This window comes from Amborella trichopoda, chromosome 9 (assembly GCF_054954075.1).
Source record: "Amborella trichopoda isolate Santa Cruz 75 chromosome 9, AtrichopodaSantaCruz75HAP2 v2.0, whole genome shotgun sequence".
Taxonomy (NCBI): domain Eukaryota; kingdom Viridiplantae; phylum Streptophyta; class Magnoliopsida; order Amborellales; family Amborellaceae; genus Amborella; species Amborella trichopoda.
Window position 1 is genome coordinate 1,264,030 of NC_142344.1, and position 27,121 is coordinate 1,291,150.

The following is a 27,121-nucleotide window of genomic DNA, read 5'->3' on the forward strand; positions in this document are numbered from 1 at the left end:
CGAGGTGGTGGTGGTAATACCCCTACTGCACCCTAGTCAACATGTTGTGGTTTTTATTCTCACTGCTAATACCACCCCACTGATATTTTTTAAAGAGAAAAGTTTATATAGAGTTGAGGCTCTAAGCTATAAAATTCGAGCCTACCTCAAAAAATTAACTAGAAGAGATTGTTTTGATGTCCAAATATCATCAATTTTCCTAAAATCAATCATCTTGAACTCAAGATGTGTAGATATGAGAAAAAATAGAAACCTAGTTTTGAAAATAGTGCATTTAGTAACACATTTTTTGAATCATCGATTTTCAATATTTTTCGGTGTTCATAGATCTACTCGATGTACACTATTTTTGAAGCTTTAAGTTTTATAATTAGAGATAAAAATAAATTTTTAGGCCATCGTAAAGATTTTCAATGCTAAAGACACGGAATGAATGAAGGTGCACCTTACTTTGATTGTTGAGGGCCTCAACCTTATAAAAACCACACCCTTATAACAAATCAGAACCCCGATGGATTTTTTGAGGTGGATATTTGATTCTAAATATTGAGGGCACAACTTTTTATAGAAGTTTTCGTAACAGTATACACTTGTGAGAAGCTTGAAAATATCAAAGTAGCAAATCAGCGCATTTTTGGGGAAGGTGCGTGAAAAGAGTACGTGCGTAATATTAACATTTTCTGGGAATTTTTTTGTTTTAAAAAAAAATTAAGGTGTGCACACTGGGGCCGCATAGCAAGTGTGAGAAGCTAGAGAGAGAAAGGCAAACAATAGACACGAAAGAAATGCAGAGGAAGAGAGAGAGAGAGAGAAAAAGAGAATTGACGGCACAAATGACGGGAAAGAAATAGGAGAGAGAAGCCGGGAAAAAAAGGAGAGAGCGGAAGAGAGAGAAAGAGAGGGGGGTCCAACTTGTTCGACAATACACCCCCCAAGTAATAGAGAGAAAGAAGAGAGATAAAAGTAGAGAGAGAAAGCCATAAATCTCTAACCCTCCTCGTATTTCCAAGCTCCGAAAGTCCCAGCCATGTCGACGACCGCCAACGCGGCGGCCCCCCCCTCCCTATCCTTCTGGTGCCACCAATGCTCCCGCACGGTCTATCTCTCTCCTCCCCCTTCTGGCTCTGCCGATCTTGTTTGCCCTAACTGTCATGGCGGCTTCTTGGAAGAGCTCGAATCCCCTCCTCCTTCTATCCCTAACCCCTTCCTCAACTTCTTTGAGCCATTTTCTGGTCACTTTTCCGGTCGCGAGCGCATTTTTGCCCCCCCTTCTCGGCCCATCAGCAACCCGGATGACGTCTTTGCCGTCCACGACCAGAGCGATCCCATGGTCTTCAACCCTCTAATCTTCCTTCAAGATTACCTCCAAACCCTTGTGCAGGGGAGGCCGAACTTCCAAGTTGTCTTTGAGACCTCGGATAATGCGGCCCCTGCCGGTTTTCGGCTAAATGACTATTTTGTTGGCCCCGGCCTAGAGCAGCTGATCCAGCACCTCGCTGAGAACGATCCCAACCGCTACGGGACGCCCCCAGCATCAGAATCAGCCATCGATTCGCTCCCAGAAGTTAGGGTTTCCTCTGAGCTCTTGAATTCTGATACGTCCCAGTGTGCGGTATGCAAGGATGCATTTGAGGAGGGTTCGTTTGCCAAGCAGTTGCCTTGCAAACACATATACCACGGCGATTGTATTTTGCCATGGCTCGAGCTTCATAACTCTTGCCCGGTTTGCAGGTACGAGCTGCCAACAGATGACCAGGACTATGAACGCCGAAATCAGGGTGAGGGGCGTCCGAATCAGGGTGAGGGGCGCCGGAATCCGGCAGGGCAGCCAGAATCAGGCGGAGATTCTGGAGAAGGGTCAGCCGGCGATGGTGGTAGTGGCGGCCAGCAGGGCCAGGGGAGGAGGTTTAGGATCTCGATCCCTTGGCGTTTGAATGCTTTGGTGGCTGGAGGTGGGAGCGAAAATAGTGGTGGTGAGAGTGGTAGGGCGGGTGAGGGGGGTGGTGAGAATAGCGGGGGCCAGGGCGAAAGAGGTGGGGTTGTGGGTGGGAGTGGGAGTGGGAGTGGAGGGGACAATAGAGGGGATGGGGCTGGTGATAGCCGGTTGAGGCAGGAAGATCTTGACTGAGGGCAAATTATGAGGTATTACTTTCATGTTACTTGTGTGAAGATATTGTCATTTTGTTTGTTTTTTATTTCTTTTGGTATATTTTTCAGTAGGTGGTGAGTTTGGTGAAATTTGGGAGACTGGGTGATTTGAAAGAAATTCCTGGGAGAAAAGCCCCAATTTGGTGATTGGGTGTTTTAGATTTTGAGGGATTTTGATTGGAACCACTCTTATTTCATTCTTTTTTCATTGACAATCCAAGCATATTCCACCCATGTGACCTACAATTTATTCTGTGCAATTGCTCCGAAAATGAGTTTTTGCTTCTGGATTTGTCTTTCATGAGGTCACATATATCTTTTAGTTGTTGCTTCGCCAGCTTCCTATCCTCACCTGCAACCAATGATCATCCTTGGCATCCATGGTTAGTCATTTTCTCAGTTGTTCTTTCTAGAAATCTAGTGTGGTCTTACACTCTTTGCAGTTCAAATTGTTTCGCCTAATCTCCACCTATCTTTTTCTCACACTTTCATCTCTTTCTCCCCTCATTCACTTTGTCTACTCTCATTGCCAATGACATCTCTTGTTATTATTCATTTCTTTTTCTCTCCCCTTTCTCTCCATTGATTGTATTTGGCTTATATATTGGTTAATTGTTTTTTCTCTCAGATATAAATGAAAAAGCATTCTTTCTTGAAGTTCATTAGTCTTTAACTTCCTACGCCCACCTCCAGTTTTCTTGACTGTGGGTATGGTGACTATTGACATTGCTTCCACTCTTTCTGTCATATCATAACTGATGAGCAATTCTCATCATATTGATGCCGTTTTGTACTCCACAACAAAATCATCTTAATGTATGCCAAATAGGAGTCGCCTTAAAGACTTTTCTATCTACTTCATTTCGTCTTTAATTTTCATTGAACTAGTGGCTTGTGAGAGTCATGGCAAGGTTCATGTGTTTTTTGGTCATCAACTCAATTGTGATGCTTATGTTTCCAAAAATCAGATGCTAATAGGATGAATCAACATCATGGGAACACTTGAGGATAGTTAATAATTTTCTTCTCGTTGTTGACTTATGTGCTGTGGATTGCTGTTTCTTATATATGAGAATCTTAGTCATAAAAAATTAGAGAAGAAAATATTAGTCTGTTGTGTGCCTTAACTTTAAATAAGTTATGTGGTTCTTCAACACATTTAAAATGAGTTTATATAGATGTTGACATGTTAAATTTGCTATGGAGTATGGACAAATTATTTTGGTCCTTCAAGAAGAAGAAATCCTGTGAAAGAGGAAGTTATGGGCAAGTGATAAGAAAATTCTGAAGGTAACATAGATGATAGCTGGTGCTTTCTTGGCGGTATCCTTTGCTCCTTCTGGTAGATAGGATTGCATTTTTTGGAAGCTATGAGTATAGCTCCCAAAATGATTTGAGCATCTGAAATGCGGATGGAATTGAACACGGGAAAGAAAAGAAAGAAAAGTGCGAGAAGCTTTGTGGCATATTAGCCATGATCCAGATAACTCAAAAGAGAAAGTTGAATAGGACACGGAGGTTGGCATCCAAGGGATGATGAGATTCCTGAATTATGTGGATAGAAATGGTTTTATCAGGACATTTTGTTGGTCTGAGCAACTAAAATTGGAAGATGCTGTCTTAATGTAGTTGGGTCAGTGCATTGTGATTTTGATCGTGAGGTCTTCAACACTTCGGGCATTGTTGGTGCAATTGGATTAGTCCAATCAGGCTGTTGTAAGATGTTATGGTAGTTTTTATTTTTATTCATATTTTTATTTTTATTCTTAGTGGAAATGAATTTTATCAATGAAATCCTTTCATGGATCCTTTTGATGGTTGGAGGCAAATTTTGAGAAGGACTTGGTGAAGATCCTCTTTTTTTGAGTGGAGTCTGATATATTCATGGTGTTTTCCATGTTACCTGATTCAGCCATGAAGAAGGGTGGGAGTGGATTTCCCTACTTTATGAAGAAAACTTCAACATTGATAAGAGGGACAGTGTGATGGATCTTTCTTTGTGGGACCTATGTTTCTCTTGAGTCATCAACTGATACCCCCAATCATGTTGAGGAATGTTTGTTTTTTGGTCATAATGCTTGAATCCTTCTCTTCCTAGATGCCACTTGGGAAGCTCTCCTAAAGACCATGTTAGGGAGCATTTATGTTGGTCACAAAGGCTAGGAGAGTGGGGCATTTTTTTGACATTTGACTTATCATGGCTGGTTTTCCCTAACTTCCGTTGTCTTGTAGCCCATGTACCAAATCAAGTACTCTCTCATGGCCTTATGGTTTTAAATGTGTTGCTGCTATTTATTTTTTTGACAAGCATGTGTCACTGCTTTTATTAATGCGTGGGTTCATGTGGGACTACCCACCAATGGTTTACTTCCAACAAGCCAAGGCATTTATGGCATTGCTTTCAAGCAACCTACATGTGGAATGTTGTCCTTCGTGGGTTATAATCTATAATCACTATCATTTTTCTCTCACCATTTTTAAATGTTTGACTTTTACAATGCCTTCACTTTACACATGGAGCACTCCTGCATTGCCACCTAATCTACTCATCAATCAATGCTTCATTTTGGTCTCCCTTTGTTTTGTCAAGATTATGTCGTTCCTTTCCCATGTCATAACTCTCTCTCTCTCTCTCTTTCTCTCTCTCGTGTTAAAAAACTCACTTCATGTCTAATATACCCTCTCTTTCTCACACACACACATGTGTATATATATATATATATATATATATATATATATATATATATATATGCGTCACATAAAGAAACCTCCTGTCTCCTTTTGGTCCCCCCAGAAAAACATGCTGTAGGTATCTGACCTTGGCCGCCTAGGCGGCTGCCACCGCATTCTTGAACATTTCTTTTAGCAAATGTGGTCATCTTGAGGAGGTTGAACATTGCGCTGTTTCAGCTACTCAACTTACTAGAGAAAGATGAAATCCCAGGAAATTTACCATTTACGACACTTGGGACTTGAAGAGATGAGATTCAGAAGCAGGGGGCTCTTGAACATTTGGATGTCCAAAAACTGACCATAAGTGCGATTGAGAACTCAACTAGAGGTCTTTGTGGAAGGTCAAGCAATGATATAAAACCAAAGAATAAAATTATACAGTGGAAAGTAATGTTATATTATAACATCAGGCACTTGTTTGGATTTTGAGACTTGTGGACGGTTGGGAAGTATAGATGGGATGACTGTTATGAACTCTCTCAAACATATGTGTTAACCAAGTGACAATGAGTGTCTTAATTACGCGAATGCAACCAAAAAATGTTGAGTTTGATTCTATAAGCTTCTGTGCTATTCCTCATGAGAGGTGGGACGGTTTCACAATTTTGGCTAGTTTTTTTGTGGCTCTTGGACAAGAATGTTATTCAGGCATTTTGGTGCCATAAGGATGGGTTTTATTAGTCAATTTGTATCATAGATAGAGAATAGGTGCGTGCCAGGTACGATTGATTTTACATGGATTTATTATTTCTTAATAGAGTTAGAATTTAGTAGTACTGTGCAATGTCTTTAGAAGGTTCTAGAGAGCTGTATCATTCTTGGGAAACTTATACTGTATCCAATGCAAAAAGGAAAGTAAGTCTGGTGGTGGATAGCTTGGTGAAGTTAGTTTGGGTTTAGCTTGGTGAAGTAAGTTTTGATTTTCTGTTTGAATCATGTGTAAAAGACTTAGTGCCCCCTCTTTGGAACTTGTGGTCCACGTTGACCATGGGGTCTATGAAACCCCATGGGATCCTTCCAAATTTTGAACATTGGACACTAAACCCCCCTCCCTATCCATTATATATACACATACTCTTCTACTTAATAGCACCATGGTCCAAGATGTTTTTTTCTCACCCTTTTCCAAGCACCGGGGGACGAACCAGGAAGGGGTGTTTGGGGAACACCTTATATCCATTTTCCAGCATTTCTGGGCCCCCAGACATAACCTGGCGAATTTCCTGATGTTTGGGGTTAGAGTGAGAGAAAATTGTTTTCGACTGTGGTGGTATTAAGTTAAACAATATGGATATAAAAATGCAATCTAGATGTTTAGTTTTTAAAAAATTAGTGGGGGTCCATGGGGTTTACATGTGCCTAAGTGTCTCTATGGTAAGTGTTACAAAGGGGAACTACATCTTCCTCTCTTCAGTTAACAATTTCAAAAAAAAAAAAACTACATCTTCCTCTCTTGAATCAATGGGGTAATTATAACTCTACCAGTCCATCGCCCATGCTTTGCATGGCCAAGATGGAGAGAATCTCCCACATTGGTGCTAGGATCTCTCGACCTGCGTGGCAATCCTGCATATGAATGTCGCTCCTGGAAATTGATTTTGAAGGGCATTTGAATTTTGGAAATTGAAGTTTTGGAAATCGCGTATTCCATGGAAGTGGATATTGTGGGTTCCATGGTCACCCATGGAACCTGTAGTATCCATTTCTCAACGTTAAAAATAGTACAAGTAGATACTGCGGCATCCACTTTTCATGTAGCACTTTATGTTAGCAAATATTGTAGCACTTCTCTATTATATAATGGGAAGTGCTATGTGAAAAGTGGATACCGTGGTATCCACTAACGTTATTTTTAATGTTGAGAAGTGGAAACCACGGGTTCCATGGATGACGATGGAGCCTGCAGTATCCACTTCCTTGGAAGATGCAGTCTCCAAAACCACGCCTTCCAAAATTCAAATGCGCCCTTAGGGATCTTGATCCCCTCTTTAAAGACCAAGAGATGATTTTCTTTCTTTTCTAGCTAGTTAGCAGCACAACTAGTTTTCTCATATAGCTGCATTGCTAGTTGCCTCTAAAGGAAGAGATCCCTACTTAAAAGAGTATATATTGTTGGAAGTAGATGAATGGTTGGGATTGCCTCTATCATCGTGTCATGCACACACACTCAAAGCAATTAGTAGGTTCCAGGTAGTATAGGTAATACATGAAGACAATATAGGAAAGAGCCAATGCACACATAAATTATAGGACGTGCCATTGTATAAAATAGTGTTTGCAAATGCGGCTTGGTTGTGGACTCGGGCCATGGGTAATCCAAGTGACTTGGACGAGATACCTAATGAGCCAAAAAACCTGAAAAAATTGTAAAAGTTGTAGAGAAATAGAAAAATCCCAAAGATATAGAAAATATAACAAAACATATACTGCATGGAATATGAGAAATTAATGGTATTAGCTTGAAAATATAGAAATCCCAAAAAATTGGAAAAATAGAAAACCGTAGAAACAAAAAAATATATAAAAATTAATTATAAATCACAGTTGAAGTTGATTTGGTAAAAAAGAAAAAAATCATAGTTGATTAGTAAAAAATAAATCGTTGTAATGACTTTGAACTTAGAAGAAATGAAATTGACACTAAAATTTTGAGACCAATCCCCCAAATTTCATTCTCAATGTTGGATCAATGCCTTCAATCCTCGGCAAAGCTTCCTTAGACAACCTCAATCAAAACCCCAAATCAGATTTGACTTTTAGTTAGGCTCTCGGTGATACGAGTTCTTGAAAAATTTGGATGAATAGTTAACGTTTTCCTCAAAAAAAAAAAAAGATAAAAGAAAAAAAAGGATGAATACTAAATCCAAAATTCAAATTTCACAAATCCTTTTTTTTTCTTTTATTGTTTTGCATGCGCATGTGTGTGTGAAGATGAAGAACTCAAAATGGGCCTAGGGAACAAATTAGTCGAAAGTAGACCAACCATAGCAAAGAAATCACAACCTTTTATGATCAAGCAAAACCTAGTTTGAAATCTTTGATCTATCAAATCTGTCAAATTTGATGATCTTTCTTAGTTCACATCTATCTAGTGGATAGATCATTAAAAAATGAGTTTATGTCCAAAATTAACTCCAACTCAGTCTCTCTAGGTGTGAAAGATGGAAGGAAAAAGCCTCTTGGCTCCTAGATACCAGGGGAGGGGGAGGTGTTCGCCCCCCGAAAATCTAATTCAACTTGCCCTAGTGCGAACACTGATGTAAAATGCTAGTTGAGATTTATCATTAGGGAAATGTATATAATAAGACCATTTGCGTTTGGTGTAAGGAGTAAACAATTACTACTGGCCATAAGATGGGAAATCAAGTGATTGGGGATTTGTCACTGAGTGGGCTTAAAGTCCAAAATAGGGATTTCTCGAATGGTGTGACACACTTCAATCTATTGGATTTCATATCCAATGGCTAAGAGTGATTTTGACCAAAAAGTGAATGGCCCTATAGTATGCAATCCCCACTACTAAAATAAAAGTATTTTAAGTATCATGGCAATGGGCATCGACGTAGTGTTTTTAGGAGGTTTAGAATGCAGATGAGGGGTTCGGATTGCCTATGGCGATCCAATTACACCCACTTAAGGCAATTAGTAGGTAGCATAGGTTTCTTTGAAGTATCAAGGAAGAATATGAGATTCTCAAGCAAAGTTAGTCCTCCTATTATAGCGGGATTTGTGGCTAATTGTATATTTTCTAAAAAATAAATGATGTATACAATTCATGTTATACATCATGAACATCATTTAGAATAAAATTTTCCATTGAAATGTATTTAGAATTTTTATTGTAACTTTGTATGTAAGAAATTTATAAAAAGCAGGAGTTAAGAATTATACATTACGAAGTTAAAAGATAAATTATAGGATCTAATGTGGTTACATAAGCACTGTATTTTTAAGCAAGTTGTAGTTGAAATGCCTAGAAGTGGAAGCTAGTGGGCAATATCATCCAGTTTGAGCGTCTGTCTAATCTTTGAAGTACCAGTTAGCCTGTGGAGATACTGGGTTAGACCTTTCAAAGAGTTTGTTGGGCTTGGTTACTGTGATTTCATTAAGACAAGCATTGGTACTCGGCCACAACAACCTAGGGATGGTGTCTCATGTTGATGCTTTGACGCATCGACACCCTTACACACGAGTTATGATATAAAATAGTAAAATAATAAAGTTGCCTTGAGGTTTGAACTATAGAAAGTTGTGTGGTCTATCACCTTGCCAAGCATTCTCATCTGTAATGATAAGGGACATTTGTGAAGATATTACATGCATTTGTCGGAGCAAAATGTATATTTTCTTCCACAATAAAAACCCTAGCTAGGAGTATTTTAGGACACCAATTTTTTGGGATGTAACTTACCAAATGAGTGTAACGGAGATGAGGATGGTGAGATGGATGAGTGGCAAGACAAGAAGGGATAGAATCCGAATGAATCCATTCAGGAAAGGCACCAATAGGCGATAAGATGAGAGATGATAGACTTTGATGGGCTGGCCATGTCTTACGTTGACCAAGTACAATACTTGTTAGGTAGTTCAAGTAGAAGGATTGAAAAGGGCAAGGGGTAAGGCCCAAAAGGACGTGGTTGGAAGTAGTCCGAAAGATATGTTGACTTATGGACTCACTGAGCTTATGGCCTTAAATAGAGTAGAATGGCGGACCAAGATTCATGTAGCTGACCCCAATTAATTGGAAAAAGGCTATGATGATGATGATGAACTTACTAAACCTAACAATCAACCAAACAAGCGGATTGGGTATTCACTTTATATCTGCCTGATAAGAAACAATATAATAGGTTGAATAGAGACCTTTATAGGAATCCAAAATCCCTTTTTGTTCCTATTTGGTGATTATTAAGTGGATCCCAAGTGTTAAGATGAAAAATCTTTCTAAGTAGGTCATTTGCTGGACGGTTGTGTGTAATCCTGCAGTAGTCATGTAATCATGCAATAGTCACTATAGACGTCGATCATCATTAGAGCCCTTTCCCAACGATTTGGGGTCGGCTAAGTCACTCTAGGCGTTAAAGTTTTCCCAACTATTTGGGGTCGGTTAAGTCACTATAGACGTTAAAGAATTTTATTTTTCCTATTATGATTTGCATTTATTTTTTTAAATAATAATTTTATGGACATGCCTTTTCCATTCAGCAATATAGGATAAAGTACTAGACACCTTAGGCACATCTTAGACACCAATGCACCATATAGTGCTGGTAAAATATTCTAACTGGCGTTATGAGTCTCGTTAGCAATTTTGGGGCCCTGAATTGGTGGACAACTTGCTGAAGAGTATTGGTTGGATGAGCTAAGATGAGCTTGGTGATGTTATGGAGATTAGCCTCTGTTTTATGATAAATTGTTGAGATACAAGAGTTGTTAATACTTCCTTCTTCCATCTTCCTATGGGTACCAAACCGATGGCATTGTGCCTTGGCCAACGATGGGCTCACCAAATTAGATTTCCTTGGCCAAGGATGAGGTCCCCAAATTAGATTTTTCTATTAGAACGTCCTTTTTACTTCTTTGATATGTGCCATTAGTGGATTTGTTCACCAATACAAAACTTGAATTTTTTTATTACACAATTTGCATTTTTTAATTTGAGAATGGATAAAAGCTGTGTATAAAAAGTCGATAATAAGTTTTAATTTATAGCCATAATAAGGTAATTATTTTCATTTAAAAAGTACAAATAGTTTCATGAACAATAAAAAAGTCCCTTTGGTATTCCAATGTTGTCTATTTACTCTTACAATCTTTTGTAACTTCTTGTTGATCAAGTCTATCTTGTGGATGCACGTTTTCTTTCATTATAGGGACCTATTCTTTGATAGTTATATATTGGAGCGGCTGGTGGGAATCAGATTGAGTTTCGTTGGAAGTGGTCCATTCAAAAGAAAATATTGCAGAATACCAATTGGTAAGTTCTATTGGAAGTGGTGTAACCCAAAAAAGAAAATATAGTGGAGAAAACTGATGAATAGCCAAGTGCATTTGTATGGCTGGTGTTCTGCACTGTTTCATTACTTTATAGTCTATGAGTGCTGTCTGGTAGTTCAGATCCAGTAGAAAACTCGTTTCTTCCTTTTTGACTTTTTCCGCCAATTTGGCAAATTTTGTTTTCCTTAAACACATGTTTTGAATCCTCCCTCATTCTTTTTCTATCAATATTAGAGGAGCCTAGATATTTTTCTCCTAGATGTTACCTCATCTTCAAATTGGACTCAAGGATATGCATAGCATTAAAGTTCTTTGTCTATGACAGATTCACTTATTGTTTGTGATTAATAGCTCTAAACTCATGATCAAAAAGGAAAAAGGAAAAACGAAAAAAAAGCTAATCCCCTTTTCTGGGATTGTATCCTAAATTTGTGTTTTTGGAGGTGTTTTCTATTTTTCTTGTTTATTCTTATTCCTTACCACTTTTTGTTTCTCTTGTGTTTCCCTGAAGTTATATATAGGGTTTTTCTAATGATAACACCCTATTAAATCCTATAGGTTACACTTAGAAAGGGGTGTGAACCGTAAAAATTATTATAGTCGTTTTTTTTTAATTATTCAATGTCTTTAAAATGAATAAGGGCAGTTTTGTCATTATAGAGGGTATTGTTGATATTTTCACTAAAAGACAAGAATGAAGTTCCAAGTACTTTATTATACAAATGCCCTAGTCTTTTAGTTAATATTTCAAATATGCCCTTCTCGAGATGACAAACATACCATTTGTCATTTAGTACAAATATCATCATTGCCCTTTTGAATGACAAGAATACCCTTATTCTTTTTACAGAAATAAGATTAAGAAAGGGCCACACGCACACACATATGTATATATAATTTTGTCTTGGCCAATCTAATTGCGAGAAACGGATTTGGTGAATTCTCCTTTTCTTTTACTAGTCTGGTTTTTGTTACAATCATGTTCCGAGTCTTTGGGATATGCAGTCTTAGAGATCCATTTTCCATGTCTTGGTACCTGTGTTGACTTTGTTGATCTTCAGGAGCAGTGCTGGAGTTGGAGCACAACACGCCGGCTAATTACTTTTTTCTGTCCTTTTGGGCTCTAACTTTTCTTTTTGCTTTTATATATTGGATCTATTTTTCTATGGAGTAGGTGTTATGACAAAGACTTTCCATGAAGTTTCCCATCCTAGTACTTCTCTTGCACAAGAATGGTTCAGCCCCAATGTTTTTGTCAAGTTTGGTCTGTTAATATTTATATTGGTGACAGAGATGTATTTCTATAAAAGTTTTTTTGTCCTAGCTATAGATTGTTTTGTTTGAGATGATCAACTTGAAAAAAGCAAATTATCAGGGGGAACTATGGTTTCTTAATCAAGTAAATTATAAACTGGAAATTTAGTCTATTGGGTGAGAAATGGCAGTGAACATTGTCAGGTACAAATGTTTTTTTTTGACTTTCAAGTCAGGTATAAATGTTCTAGGATGTTGCCCTCACATGGCAGCCTTTGAGATGCTTGACAAGGAATGAAGTTAGACTAATGCAAGGTAAAATGGCTTCTGAAAGAAGATGAAATGACGGTTTTGAGAAGTGTAAAAAGGGAAAAAGCCAGAAAAGTTGAGCAGATTTACTCTTGGGTTGGAGGCTAGACAAACAGGTAGAATCAGGGGCTCTATCAGGTGATTGCTGTTCTTAAAACTTTGATAGACTGAACGATATTTGAAAACAAAGCAAGGAACCTGTACTAGACATGTATATAGTATGATTTTGAGTTTCGAAATTCCTACATAATATTTTTAAACTACCTCGTAATTTCCCTGTTTTAATGGTATTCAAGATTTAGGCTTGGATATGATGGGCTTGACTCAGGCTTGAATGCTTTATGAGATCTGTATAATTTTTGTGACACAAGTTTTTGATGATGTGTTTTAAATATAAAGCTTCCTAGGATTAATGTAAGTTGTTCCCTGGTATTTTCGATGGATTTTTTATTCTCGGTTAATAATCCTCTGTCAGATTTGTTTATGCATCTTATCAGGTTGCAAATACAATTGTGTGTTTTTATTTTTTATGTGACAGGTGATATTGGGAAGTTAAATACCATAGGTGCCTTTACTGAGAAAACTGTGTTGTGGCTTCTAAAATGTTGATTGGGGGGGGAGTATTTGTGGTGGGCCCTCTTTGCAGTCTCATTGCATTGGATTCTGATTCCTTGGAGTATAGGAACACAACGAAGAGATGTAGGTGTGGTATTGAAATTCTAATATACCTCCCCAAAAAAAAAAAGGATAATTGAAATTATAAGGATCCAATCATAAAAAACAAAATTTGAAATTTTGGTTAGCATCTGGGGGTGGTCCATTTAGAAGCTTGTACACAATTCGGACGTTCCTATAGAACTATGTGTTATGCAGCTTGCCAGGGAGAAGTATTCAAGGTTCTTGATTTGTTGAATGATATTTTTTCTTCTCATTGTGAGGATAAGCTTGTAGTTAGACACATTTATGATTCTTTGGAAAGGTCAAAAGTGTATTAGGAATTGTAGGATATGAAACAACTTAGCCATTTTCTTCATTAGACTGCTTATCTTTATCCATTTGTTCTGTATGTTACAGGTTCATCCTTCCTCAATGTCCAAATGTTGACAGTATGGTGCATAGCTGCTTTGGAGCTAATTCCATTTTCCAGCTACAATTTACAAAGAAATTGGCAGCTCTAGGAGGACTCGAGCATAGTGTCTTGTGGGTCGGCTCAACTTTATTGAGTTGATAGTATATGATATCTTGGAGTGAGTACTCTTGGCATAATGCATCACATTGTTTTTAAACAAGTGGTCTTTCCTGCTGTTTGCTGTTTTCCTTCTGGTATGCAAAGTTGTGGATTTTTCGTATTCCATATTTTGCACTAATGCATTATTTTTACAAAAGAAAGCAACACAATTGTAGGAAATGTTTTGATTCTGCAAACTGAGTTATTTAATGTACTCATACTTGCATACTGCCCCACATATCCTTGGATGTGATAATTGTTCTCTAGCCAAGTATTGCTTTTGGGACTTTATTTGGTGATTTTCCATCTCTTGAGCCTCAAGTGACTTGTATTCACTGTTGGAATAATGCTATAGAAGTTAGTTCTTGAAGTCGAGAACTTGAGCTGATATCAGGAGAGTGAGAGGCACAGTTCCTGTTTTTCAAAATTGTCTTCTATGAGCATTATATTTGCATACTTTCATATTGAGTAAATGATACTTCCTTATTGAAAAATATATACTTCTATAGATTTCACTTTGTGATCAGAAAAATATATAATTGTATAGAGTTCACTTTGTGATCAGGTTCTAGGTCTAATTGCGCCTTTTTATGTGGAGCTATGGGAGGATGATAGATACCTCAACTGTGTAGTTTCCTAACTCCTGTGTTTCTCTCTCAAGAATTTAGTAATCTCTGATCAACTTTTAAGGAACCTTAGTTTATCACAGGTTGGATTCTTTGATATTGAACCATAAATATGCTCATGTACCCACTAGGAAAGGATGTAGTAGCTATAATGTTCTACCCTGGTTTATTGATCTGACATCTTCCTTGTAAGGTATGGTGGAAATCGAAATCTACCAAATGTGCGAGTGAATGTATAGTGGGTGGGTTGAGGTGGGCTTAAATGTGCGAGTGAATGTATAGTGGGTGGGTTAAGGTGGGCTTAAATGTGCGAGTGAATGTATATCGGGGCAAATCTCTCTCTCTTGCTCTCACACACATGTAAGCCCCACCAACCCCTACAAATCTCTCTCTCTTTGTCTCTCTGTCTCTCTCTCTTGCTCTCTCACACACATTTAAGCCCCACCAACCCCAACAAATCTCTCTCTCTCTCTCTCTCTCTCTATTGTTTTCTCTCTTTCTCTCTGTTTTGGGTGTGGTTTGTACAAGGCTTAGGCTCTAAATAAATAAAGTAAAGCACACTTTCAAATGGGGTTGAAATTTGTTCCGGCACTAGTGGTAGCCTGAAAATTTATTTTCATATCTAATTATAAAAAGCTTAAAAATAGTATAAATCGAGTACACCACTTAAAAATCTTGAAAATTGACAGTCTAGAAAATATATAACAATATGTACTATTTTCAGACTTGAAATCTGTTTTTTTTCATGTCTATGCATCTTGAGGTCGAGATGATCTATTTGAGGATTTTTGATCATTGAAACAACTTCGAATGAATTTTTGAGATGCACTTTATCTAAACTTTTTTTGAACTTTTTTTCTTTTGTTTTTTTTGTCATTTTTGTTTGCAGCACTTGGCATGACGCCCAGGCAAGCAAGCCCTATATGCCTTGCCTACGGAATCAGGCTCGCTCTCTATTTTTTTTTTTGAATTATTACGAGAATTTCATTGAGATAATGAGGAATTACAAGTACAAATACAAATACAACGAAAACAAAAATAAAATGCCCACAAAAGAATGAAAATAGGGCATAAAGAAAGAGCTAAGCCGACGCCTTTTTTGTTTTTGTCAAATATTCCAAGTTTTTTTATTAATGTCTAAAGAAAAGAAATTATATTAGAGGAGATAACAAAAGGCAGGGAAACACCCTTTTTAGCTAAAGAGTTAGCCAAAGAATTAGTTTCACGATAAAGAATTAGATTCACGATAAACATGAGAGAAAAAAATTGTCAGAGGTTTTACCAAATCCATGACTCGTTGTTCTTTTTTGCATCATTTAATAATATTTAAAGAGTCCCCTTCAATTTAGCAAGTTCTAGCAAGATTCCTATCAATCATAATTTTCATCCCACTCTGAAGAGCACTTAATTAAGCAAAATTTGCAGTTTTAACCCCTATAAGATCGGCATAGGAAAAGATAATGTTACCTAAACAATCTCTTAACACACCACCAATCTCAACAAATACCCAAGTTACTTAAGGAACTACCATCAAAGTTAATCTTCACGCATCCATTAAAAAGAGTAGTTAAAAAACTTCGTGGTCTACTTTCAACACACCTGAGAAAAAAAAGACTGTTGAGATTTGCCATAACATCAACCTTGGAGATACCCCATCTCTTTTTTGTCAAGGACAACCAAGACCAGATCGAATGTTTGATGATAACTAATAGTCCCTCGAAAGGCAATGAACTACCCTCAAAAGCCTTTTTATTTCCTTCCTTCCAAATTTCCCATAGAATGACACCTTTTGATATTTTCCAAATAGTTTTGCCAATCGCGGGAATTGTGAGAGTAGCCCTTCAATAGATTGAGGAAGCACCAAATTAATCCCAAGAATCTCAAAAAGTCAGTACCAAATTCTTATAGTGAAAGAGCAATGAATGAGAAGGTGCGCACCAGATTCCTCATCAGCTTTACATAGTAAACAAACATTCGGTAAAAATTTCCCCATTTTGATCAGGTTATCAATGGTCAATATTTTATTCAATGATGCCAACCAAATAAAGGCTTGAACTTTATGCGGAATGGGCTATCTCCAAATTTGGGCATTCTGAGGACATGGCCGTCTCCACCGATATTGAAAGAGGAGCTTGTAACACGATTTAACAGAGAATACCCCATCGCTCTAGATCTCCCAAATAATTTCGTCCTCTGCATTTACTAAGATATAGGATCTATCCAATAGCTCCATTAAAGCACACCATTGGGATAAAAGGATATTGCTTAAAACGACCATGTGCCAGAGAAATGTTCCATGACTTAAGATGGCCCATTCATTCTAAAGCTTCACTAACTTTTATATTAGGTTGGGTTACTATCCTATATAACTCAAGAAAAACCAATTTCAATGGGTAATCCCCCAACCATTTATGATGCCAAAAAGAAACTTGGCTATCACAGCCTATATTCCATCTAAAGTAGTCCAATATAATCGACATACAACTATAAATTGCCTTCCAAACCTGAGACACCTCTTTTCCTCGTCTAGTTCGAAGCCAAACATTAAATCTGTCAATCCCGTACTTTGCCAAAAGAATTTTGAACCAAATGTTATTTTTCAAATGCAAACTGTGCCACCACCATTTGCACATAAGCGCATGGTTAAACATTCTTATCCTTCTTATACCCAAACCCCCTTATTTCGTTGGAGTACAAACTCTATCCTATCTTAGCAACTGAAATTTTCTCTTATCGATACTGGAAACCCCAAAGAAAATCCCGCATCATGTTTTCTAATTTATTTGCAACCGAAGCAGGCATATTAATTAGAGACATTTGATAAACCGGGAGATTAGTTAAGCACGATCTCAATAGTCACCCTCCCACCCAGCGACAAATATTTGTGCTTCCAAAGATCCAATTTGACTTGAACTTTTTCAAGCACAATATCCCAAACTGCAATAGAAAGTTTCGAATCAGAAATGGGAAGACCAAGATAAGTAAAGAGGGAATGAACCTACCTTACAGCCCATCAAGTTTGGCAACTCCACTATCACTTCCTCAGAGCAGTTAATACCAACCATGGAAGATTTATGAAAACTAACTTTAAGGCCAAAAGTAACTTTACAAATTTCCAAGAATTTTGCAATATTTGACACTTGGACAGGCCCCGCCTTACAAAAAAATTAGGGTGTCATCAGCATATTGTAAATGGGAGATAAGAATATAAGAGTTAGGAATTTCAAACCATGTAAAATGACCCAAAATTTCCACCCTACTTAACATCAAATTGAAACATTCAGCATAGATTGTAAATAAAAATGGAGAGAGGATCACCTTGACGCAATCCTCTAGAGGCATTGAAGAAGCCAATGGGACTACCCTTAAATAAAACTGAAAATGCGTAGAGAAGAGACACCCAAAACTCCAACTTCATTTTTCACCAAAGCCCATAGCCTTTAGAATTTGTAGTAGAATACCCCATTCCACCAGGTCATAAGCTTTCTCCATATCCAACTTAATTAGAATGCCCGACTTCTTACTCAAAACTTTAGAGTGAATACATTCTTGAGCAACAAGTATACGGTCGGTAATTTGGTAATTCTGGATAAAGGCTGACTGAGTATTAGAAATGAGAAAAGGGACGACAATTTTCAGCATTTATGCCAAAACGTTTGCGATAATCTTGTATAGATTAGTCAATAGGCTAATCGGTCTGATGTTTGAGAGGCTAAAAATCATAGACTTCTTAGATATAAGAGTCAGGAAAGTGGAATTCACTCATTTAAAAATATGCCCCCCTAGTCATAAAACTTTTCGCGAACTCTAATAATTCCCCTTTAACCACGTTCCAAAATTTATGAAAAAGGGCAAGAGGGAAATCATCAGGTCCTGACACCTTATCTCCAAGTAATGCAAAGACTACCTTTTGTAACTCCTCACTAGTAACCTCACTTTCCAACTGATTTTTCATCTCCAATGACAGAATTTTGAAAGGGACTCTATTTAAAGAAGGGACATTTACTTCTTTCGTAAATGCCTTTTTGAAATGATTAATAATCAACATCATTCTCAGAGTTAATACCAGGAATCGATAATCCAGATAGGTCATTTTGTCTTCTTCTCGTACTGGCAATTGCGTGAAAAAATTTTGTATTAAGATCTCATTCTTTTAGCTATTTAGTTATGAACCTTTGCCTCCAATAAATCTCTTCTGATATTCGCAACTCTTCCATACATTTGAAGTTACGCTCCAAGACACACTATTCGGATAGAACACCAGCTTCTTGGGTGGTCAGATCTAATGTTTCAATATCAAATAGCACTCTATCAATTTTGGCTTTAATGTCAAATTTGTTATCTCGTTTCTAGGCAATCAATTTATGTTTGATGTTTAGCAACTTACTGTGCAGTTGAAAGTCCAAAGTGCCTTCCACCACAGTATTCACCTATGTACCTCTAATTAGGTCAACGACCTATTTCTCCTCCAGCCATCCGAAATCTAGCCTGAATGATTTTGGGCCCCCTTTTAACATTCCTGTGTTAAGCAATATAGGACAGCGGTCCGACGAAAGTCTTGGAAGAACCCTAACACAAGATAAGGGAGACTCTTCCAATCATTCCATCGAAATAAGAAATCTATCCAACTTAGTCATGACTAGATTAGAAATACTATTATTAAACCGAGTAAATTTAGAACCAATAATAGGGGGATCCATGATGGAATTATTCTTAATAAACCTATTAAACAATCTCACAGAGGTGTTAATAAGATTATCAACTAGACATTCATCCGGCCAACGAATTAAATTAAAATCCCCACCAACTACCACATGATTTGCGAAGGATTGATTGATATAGCTCAATTCAGAGAGAAAAACTTATTTCAAAGCCAAAATAGAGAGTCCATACACATTCACAAAACCCCAATTCAACCCCACTTTCAGACCATGGAAGCCCAGCAGCAAAAAATTATCCTTGATAATGGTGTCAAAATTCTGAATAACCGTGGGATCCCATAAGACCCACAGGCCACCAGAAGCCCCACAAGCATCAATACAAAAAAAGCCAATGGCACCAGAACCCCAAATCTCCCGCACCCCTGAGACATTGGGGCTAGGGAGCTTTGTTTCTTGCAAAACCAAAATCACAGGTTTGAATTTAGATAACAAAAAGAAAACATCCCTTTTCCTACAGGGGTTATCCATCCCCTAACATTCCAGGAAATGAAATTCATAAGAGAGGAGGGGGTTTGAGGAAGAACCCGGTCCATCAGAACCAAAGCCAAAGAACATGTCCTCCATCATCATAGCAGCATCCCGTTCTTCATCACTGAAAGATGAACTTGAAGCCGAGTCCACCTCCACCACCGAGTTATCACGAAACACAATCGCAGCCAACGAACCACCTTTGAAGACATCCCTAGCTTGGAGCCTTGCCGAAGAGCGAGAACCCTTCACAAAAGCTTTAATAGTAGCCTTCATCTTCTTAAAACTACCGATGGCTTTCACATGAGTCTTGGAAACAGAGGATGGTTTAAGATAAGAGGGACCATTACCTTTGGCAGTCCCCTCACGGGAAGACTGGATGTTGTTTATATCTTCTAGACATGAGAGGGGATGGTGAGGTGGGAAGTGGAGGAGCCAGTACAAGCAGAATGAGGGAAGCTAGAGAGTCAGTCGGAGGTTAGAGAATAGGGGAGAGAATAGAGTAGGAAGACGGGATTGAAAAAGGGGGAGAGGGAACATAAAAAAAGAGAAGGGTCTCGAGGAGGGACCATACACAGTCTATTGGGGCTGAGGTTGCTCTGGATTATAATGATCTCGAGGAGGGATATACTCGGTTGGGAACGATTCTTGTGTCCAGCTTGTGAAGAGTCTCAGGTTTCTTTAAAGAGACTCAATGGCTATTAATCATATGAATATACAGACTTATTATTTATAGACAATTATTGATGACACTAATAGAAACTAAATCACAGATACCTAAACTATACCCAGACTTACCATAATGTACATATACTCTACTAATCCTTCCCACAATATATACTTTCCACATTAACCTGATACACATTATATACTTTCCTTTCACACTCCCCCTCAAACTCAAGATGCCACGTTTGAACACTAAGTTGCGGAAACATGCAGTGGATCTTCAATAGTACGCCGAGCTTTGAGTTGGAGACAAAAGAACATACACCACTTATCTCTTACAAATCAGTCGGACAATCCTAGAGAGATAGTGGATCGGAGAAATTACTAAGAAAAAATCCCAAAAATAAAACAGATCAGAGAGTCGAAAACGACTCGGCAAAAGAGACATATCAGAGAGTCAAAACACAACTCGACAGAGAGTCGAAACACGACTCGACAGAGAGGACAGATCAGAGAGTTGAAACACGACTCAACAGAGAGTCGAAACATGACTCGACATAAGTTGCACCGACTGGGTGAGCAACAAACTCATCCTGAAAATTGGCGATAATGCTTCAAGGATGAGGAATTGACACAACTAAGATGAACCTTGCTCGGATACCATGTGAATAGCCTCAGGTTTCTCTGAAGAGACTCAATGTCCATTAATCATATCAATCTACAGACTTGCCTTTTATAGACAGATGACAATAATAGAAACTAAATCACAGATACCTAAACTATACCTAGACTTATCATAATGTACATATACTCTACTATTTGCAAATATATGCTTTCCATATTAACTTGATACGCAATATATACTTTCCTTTCATACAACTTTCATGGTTCGTAGAGGCCCTTTCATTGGGACCAGGGTTTGTAGCCCCTGGATAAAGATTTTGTGGTATGCAAAACCATTAAAATTCAGGGGACAAGAGTAGGGAATGGAGTCGGGGTTAAGGGATTCAACAAGGATTATAAGGCGGCTTAAGGGGTGAGAACTTAAGGATTTCCAGTGAATTGAAATGAAGCCACCGTAGGAGTCCCCAATGGCTTTAAAGACGAAATCAGACCAAAGATGGATTGGAATACCCCAGAAAAGAAGTCATACCTTAGTTTTTCATTCGACGTCAATGGACTCATTCCATTTTCTGAGAGTCTCTGAAAAAATGACGACTAAGGCGAATGTTGGAAGGGATGAGAGCTCCGTTCGGCAAAGAGATAAGTTTCATTGTGTAAAGGCCTGTAGAAAATGTGGTCGTTTTTTGAAGATAGACTGGAACCATTCAATGATTCCTCTGATATCGTTTCTCTGAGCTAAGAAAGAATCTATTAAGAAGTTTTTTAAGGAAAAAATATGCAACAAAGTCTTGCTGGTTTTGGGGAGCCAAATATGAGGCACCCCATTGGATAAAGAAATTAGGGTGAAGGGGGAGATGTGAACCTTAATTGAACATGCAGGGATGTTGGCTATAGAAGAGGATGCAAGATGGGTGGTGATGCTTGGAGAAGAGGATGAAGATTGGGCAATATTAATTACCACAATATCTATAGAATATTTTTTGGAGTTAGAGACTTCCGAGGCAAGCTTGTTGGAGCCAGAGATGGGGAGGGGGCAAACAAGATTAATAAACTGACAGTAGAAGGGGTAGAGGGCAAGCTTGGGCTATACATTTGGTTGTCGATTTTGGCTGATATCACGAGCAGTGGCTTGAACGGTGTAACCCCTCAGTAAAAGGACCTTGACGAGCCATCGAGCAATAAAGCGTAAAGGTCCACTCACACATACTTCATGTTCATCCTCTCTCTAACTTTCTCTAGCTCTGCAAGAATAGTGAAATAGCCATGTTCTTGTTAAGGAAGATGAAGCAAATGGATCCTCATTTGAAAAAAATGAGGTATCTCTTACGAGGCTTGCAAATGGATCTGCTTATAAGTCTGTAAGAGAGGATGCAGAGGGTTGAGAGAGAGTGGTGAGGGAGATTTGTGAAAGAGAATTGCATGCTTCAATTACAAAAGTTTGTTTTGTTTGCACTTAAATAGGATATTTAAATGGAGTAAAGTTTGTTTAGGTCACACTTATATAGGAATTCATATGGTTTAAAGTTTGCTTTCGTTGCACTCGTAGAGGAACTTAAAAAAGGATTAATGTACATCCTCAAGCTGTCGTTTTTGGGGTTGTATCTCAAATCTCACCGGAAAAAGTTGTTTCGGCATGAAAAAAACCTTGATAGATTAAAGACAATTATAAATCTACAAAAAAAGATTTCAAGTCCTAAAAATAGTGTATCTAATAATGTATTATCTGAACCATTTCCATTCATAGATATGTCAAATTTGTACCTTTTTTGGCTTCAATTTTCATAATCATTTTATGGATAGCACCACAACTTTTATATGGATAGTGTAATATATGTAATTCCATGTGGAATAATTCCTCCATAAAATAATATATTACCACCAGGCAATATTTTTTGTTTCTTAACCTCCACTAAGCTCCACCTTATATGATAAATTAATATTTTAATCAATTAAGCATTGTTGCAAAACATAATTGGGCAATAAATAAAATTGGCAATTATTTCACTAGGTAATGTGGTTTTAGAAACCCATATGTAAAATTTGCAAGGCACTTGGGTTTAGAATTCCATTTTGTATTGTAACGCCACATATGTATATATATACATGTCCAGCCCAAAGGGCTGAGGTGAGCCAGATTTCGGCTTATGGGCCACGTCATCTCAGCCCCGAGCTGAGCCTGGGCCTGTACGGAGAACGGTTCGTCTTCACGTGAATCCACGAGTATATTACTAATAACATAATTTATTAAAGAACCCGGTTTTTATGCGGCTAAGCCCGCATATGTAGAAATGCGGACCTATTAATAAATCTATTTTTGAGATGAATTTTTACATTTAATTTTTAAGGATTTGTAATCTCTAACATGGAGACATGAATATCAAAAAATAAGTAAATTTTAAAAGTTAGAAATAATAGTTCTAATAAAAAAACATTTGAACCGTTAGTTTCCATTATTTTTAGATGGAACGACTACTTGCATCCATCTTAAAAATAGATGCTTTACACTTTTTGGACCGTATATATAGTCATGCAGTCCAGTCCGCATGAAACAATTTTCCTTTAATAAAATATAACTAATGACGACGATTTATCGAAGCAACAGTTAACCAGTTTATATAATTTTTAATTATAGGCCATCATACATAACACAATATAATTTATAATGTTAATGAATATAAAGAACCAAATTACTTGTTTCCGACACCGCCAATGCCATTGCATCATATGACCATCTACTCGTTTCTATCTCACAAGCATAAACGTCCATTACTTGTGATTCTAAACACATTGAGTCAAGTTCGGAAACAAAATCTCTCTTCCCTGTTACATCATAAAATTATTCTAGGTTACAGTCAAAATCACTAGATTATTTCAAAAACTACATAGTATTATGTAATATTGTTTAATTATTGATTTTTTAATTTTTGTCAGTTATTTTTATTTATTTTTGGATAAAAACTTGTGATTTTTAGCAAATTATTTTAAATAAAATAAAAACACAAGTTTTTTTTAAAAAAATTAACTTACATGTAAAACTGCTTATAAATTTACCTCAAATAATTATCTTACTTGTTCTCACCTGACCCTGTAAATAGGGTCCTCCTTTTCTGTATACTTTCTTATCATCTCTTTAAAAAAGAATGTAATAAATATATCTAGAAAAACACTTAAACCGTTGCTCCCTCTCTTCCTCTCACATGCGCTCGTGGGACCACGCCGACAAGTCTCTTCTCTATCAAACGCATGTTCGTACTAACAGAAGCTTTAGCTTTTTTCTTCCCTCCTAAACCAAGATATCTCTCATATTATATTTGATGTGAAATATGATAGTTCGAGTGTGTCGTAAAGTTTAAAAAATTTTATGTATTTTTATGAATCCGAATAGTATGCATCGGATATATATCTGGATCTCAATAGTATACATCAGATTTGGATCTGGATCCTGATTACATATGCTATTTAAAAAGAATTATATATAAAATAAATATTTACTATTTAAAAAAATTGAGTTGACTTTTGGATCTGGTAAAAAAGTTAGGGCTTGTATACAATGAGATCATTTACCTTTTGTACAAGGAGGTCACAATTACTTACAACTATTTGATGTGAAATATGATAACTTGAGTATATCGTAAAGTTCGAAAAAATTTATTTTGAACTTTGAGCTTGGTCAATGAAACAAATGCAGCCACTCAATTTCACATTCAATGGTCTAGATTAATTATGACTACCTTGTACCAAAAGTAAATAGTATCTTCATATACTTTCTCAAAAAGTTATGGATCATTTTGTAGACATCCAAAATAAAATATTAGTAAGGATCATGGATGAACCAATAGACAATGTGCAGTAAAAGTAAATGGCTGATACATGCCCATTTTTTGCTGAACATCTATCTAAATTTAGCATGGGCTTCACTTTGTTTAAACACCAACAGCTTTATGTGCATGTTTCAATCAACTAAAGGCCATTGTTTTTGATATACAAGATAGGAATTCGGCAATTAGACCAAGGTTTTCGAGGGCACAAATTTATCGTTCTATCACCATTGTGTTCAGCCAAATTTGTAACATGAATCAATTTAAAGAATATCGGAAAATTCAATTTTAAAAACTATAAAAAAGGAATAAAATTTGCTATGTAAAATTAAGCACAACGGTCATAAATATCCAGTATAGATCATAATAAAGAGACACGAAATTTGTATGCGAAGTCGGTAAAAAACGAAGATCACTAACAATCAAAGAGAAATCATTAAGCTGAGCTTACAAAACCCAACGCATCATTAAAGGGGCCTACAGTTTGCTGGTTTATGCAATTTTTAATGGATTTTTCTTTTAAATAATTAAAATTGCATATTTTTTACCCCAACTTTTTGTACTTTACAAGTAATAAACACAACAAAATGGTAGTGAGATGTTTCATGAGATACTCACATAAGGATATAAGCAAGTAAATCAGAAATAATAAAAAGCAACAATAAACAGATTGAGATTGTAATATGTAACTTCCTCCATAAGAAAAGAAAAAGAAAAAAAGAGGTGATTTTGCTATTAACCTATATATAAAATTGGTGAATAGAAAAAGAACACTTGGCACGATGTGACTACCTCTACAAAATCATAGAATCCAAAACATGAGAAACTTAATTGCATATCGCAAATAGGAATAAAAATAGACCTCAAAGAAGTTAAAAAACAATTGATATATGACCCAATCATGGAATTCAGATCCATAGACTTCAATCAAGAGAGAGAGAGAGACCTAAATTTTGTAGAGAGAAAAGAGGTAAACTAAGCAAAAGAGCAAGAAAAGGACAAGAAATATGGGCAAAATTATAAAAATATATCATCAAGCTTGTTATTCACAGGTTGTTTGGAGTCTCACTGCGATTAACTAAACATCACGGTGGATATGAACTCCTTTTTTTATTATGACTAAAACAAGGGATTTGGAAGAACGAGATGCTCTCGCTTTCTTTGAAGTTTTAAACGCCCCATCTCGATAATGTTTCGAGGAGAAAGCGGCCCCCGACAAGTGCACTCCAAGCATACAGTCATATTGAAATACAAATCTGAGTCCCTAAGTTGCACAATACAAATATGCCTTTCCAATCGGTATGATATTTACAATTCAATATAAATTTGTCTCATTACAAAATTTATTATTCAATTGGTATATTATAATACAACATCGTTAAGATCATCTTCTCTCATTAAAAATTAGTCTTCCAATCAGTAACATAACGATGATAGAAAAATAGAAGCACATGTATATCTTACATATTAAAATAACAAAAGATTTATAAAACAGTAATTATCGCCTGAGAAATCAGGTGAGAACATAGCTTCAAAACATTTGCTTTCTGTCTCCAAGCTTCTATTATTAAATTCAATAAGAAGCACGCAACAAATTTTTCCACAAAAGAGAGAGAGTAGAGAGTAGAGACCTCACTGGTTTATTTCTTTACTTGAGACGAGAGAGAGAGAGTACATGTTAGTAGGGGAAGAGAGGCGAACAGAACGGAGGGGAAGCAAAATAAATAGAGAGAAAAGATGAGAGATTAGAGATTAGAGAATGAAGAAAGTGCAATGGAGAGAGAACAGGAAATGAGAGAGTTATATAGGCACCAACATGTGGAGAGAGTGAGAGAGGGCAACAAAAATGTAGAGAGGGAGTGGTAATGAATGGAGAGAGAGACTTACATGGAAATAGAGAGACAGCCAACTGACATGTAAAGAGAGAGACGGGGAGGAGCAATGACACTCTTCCTGAATTCGGCCAAGTTATGCACACCTTTTTTTTACCATAAATTTTTTTGTAACAAATTAGGAAAAATGTTTAGTGTTAATAGAAACCATTAAAAGGTTTAAAAAGATTAAAAAATATATAATATGGACTATTAAAATTTTTATTTATATATTGAATGTTTTTTAAAAGTTAGGAAGAAATATATGAAAGATTCTATATCATCCTAAAAACTATCAAAATCATCTAAATCTAAGCAATAAATTCGTCATTATTTCTATTTTAATTTTTAGGGGCTTTTTGTAGGGGACGATTTGGGCACCCACTCGCCCAAAACTCGGGCCGAGTCACAATCAAAATCACAAGAAAACTACTCCCTACCTCTTCAATGGAATATACAAAACTTAGGATATCATCATAGGAGCTGCACTTGAATTCAATCAAACACATACTATTAGGGCATGTTTGGATGGACGATAGTTAATCTTATCATGGACATATATTATCTAAATTAATATACTCTACCTAAATTATATGGGTTTAGTTTGCATAAGGTTGCAACCAAAAACAATCAAAGTAAGGCGCACCTAAAAATTTTG

General features: G+C 36.9%; 1 protein-coding gene and 1 long non-coding RNA gene across 11 annotated transcripts; one reads left to right on the forward strand and one right to left on the reverse strand.

Moving 5' to 3' along the window:
• The first annotated feature begins 1,008 nt into the window (after positions 1–1,008).
• On the forward strand, positions 1,009–14,515 carry LOC105420918 (E3 ubiquitin-protein ligase RING1-like). Of its 10 annotated transcripts, none has more exons than XR_016040918.1 (5): positions 1,009–2,142; positions 10,755–10,858; positions 12,980–13,144; positions 13,516–13,688; positions 14,235–14,515. XR_016040918.1 is itself a non-coding variant. In XM_006847757.4 (2 exons), the coding sequence occupies exon 1, from the start codon at positions 1,028–1,030 to the stop codon at positions 2,126–2,128; it is 1,101 nt and encodes a 366-aa protein (XP_006847820.3). In that variant the 5' UTR covers positions 1,009–1,027; the 3' UTR covers positions 2,129–2,142; positions 13,516–13,907. The 10 variants fall into 10 exon arrangements, 1 of the variants encoding a protein (XP_006847820.3); XR_016040917.1 differs by having other exon boundaries at positions 12,980–13,140; XR_002281554.2 differs by lacking the exon at positions 14,235–14,515 and having other exon boundaries at positions 13,516–13,907.
• Positions 14,516–19,231: 4,716 nt separating this feature from the next.
• LOC110007602 (uncharacterized) lies at positions 19,232–26,368 on the reverse strand. Its single transcript, XR_002281593.2, has 2 exons — positions 26,224–26,368; positions 19,232–22,015 (listed from the first exon to the last, which is right to left on the reverse strand). It is a non-coding gene; the product is annotated as an uncharacterized LOC110007602 (long non-coding RNA).
• Positions 26,369–27,121: the final 753 nt, after the last annotated feature.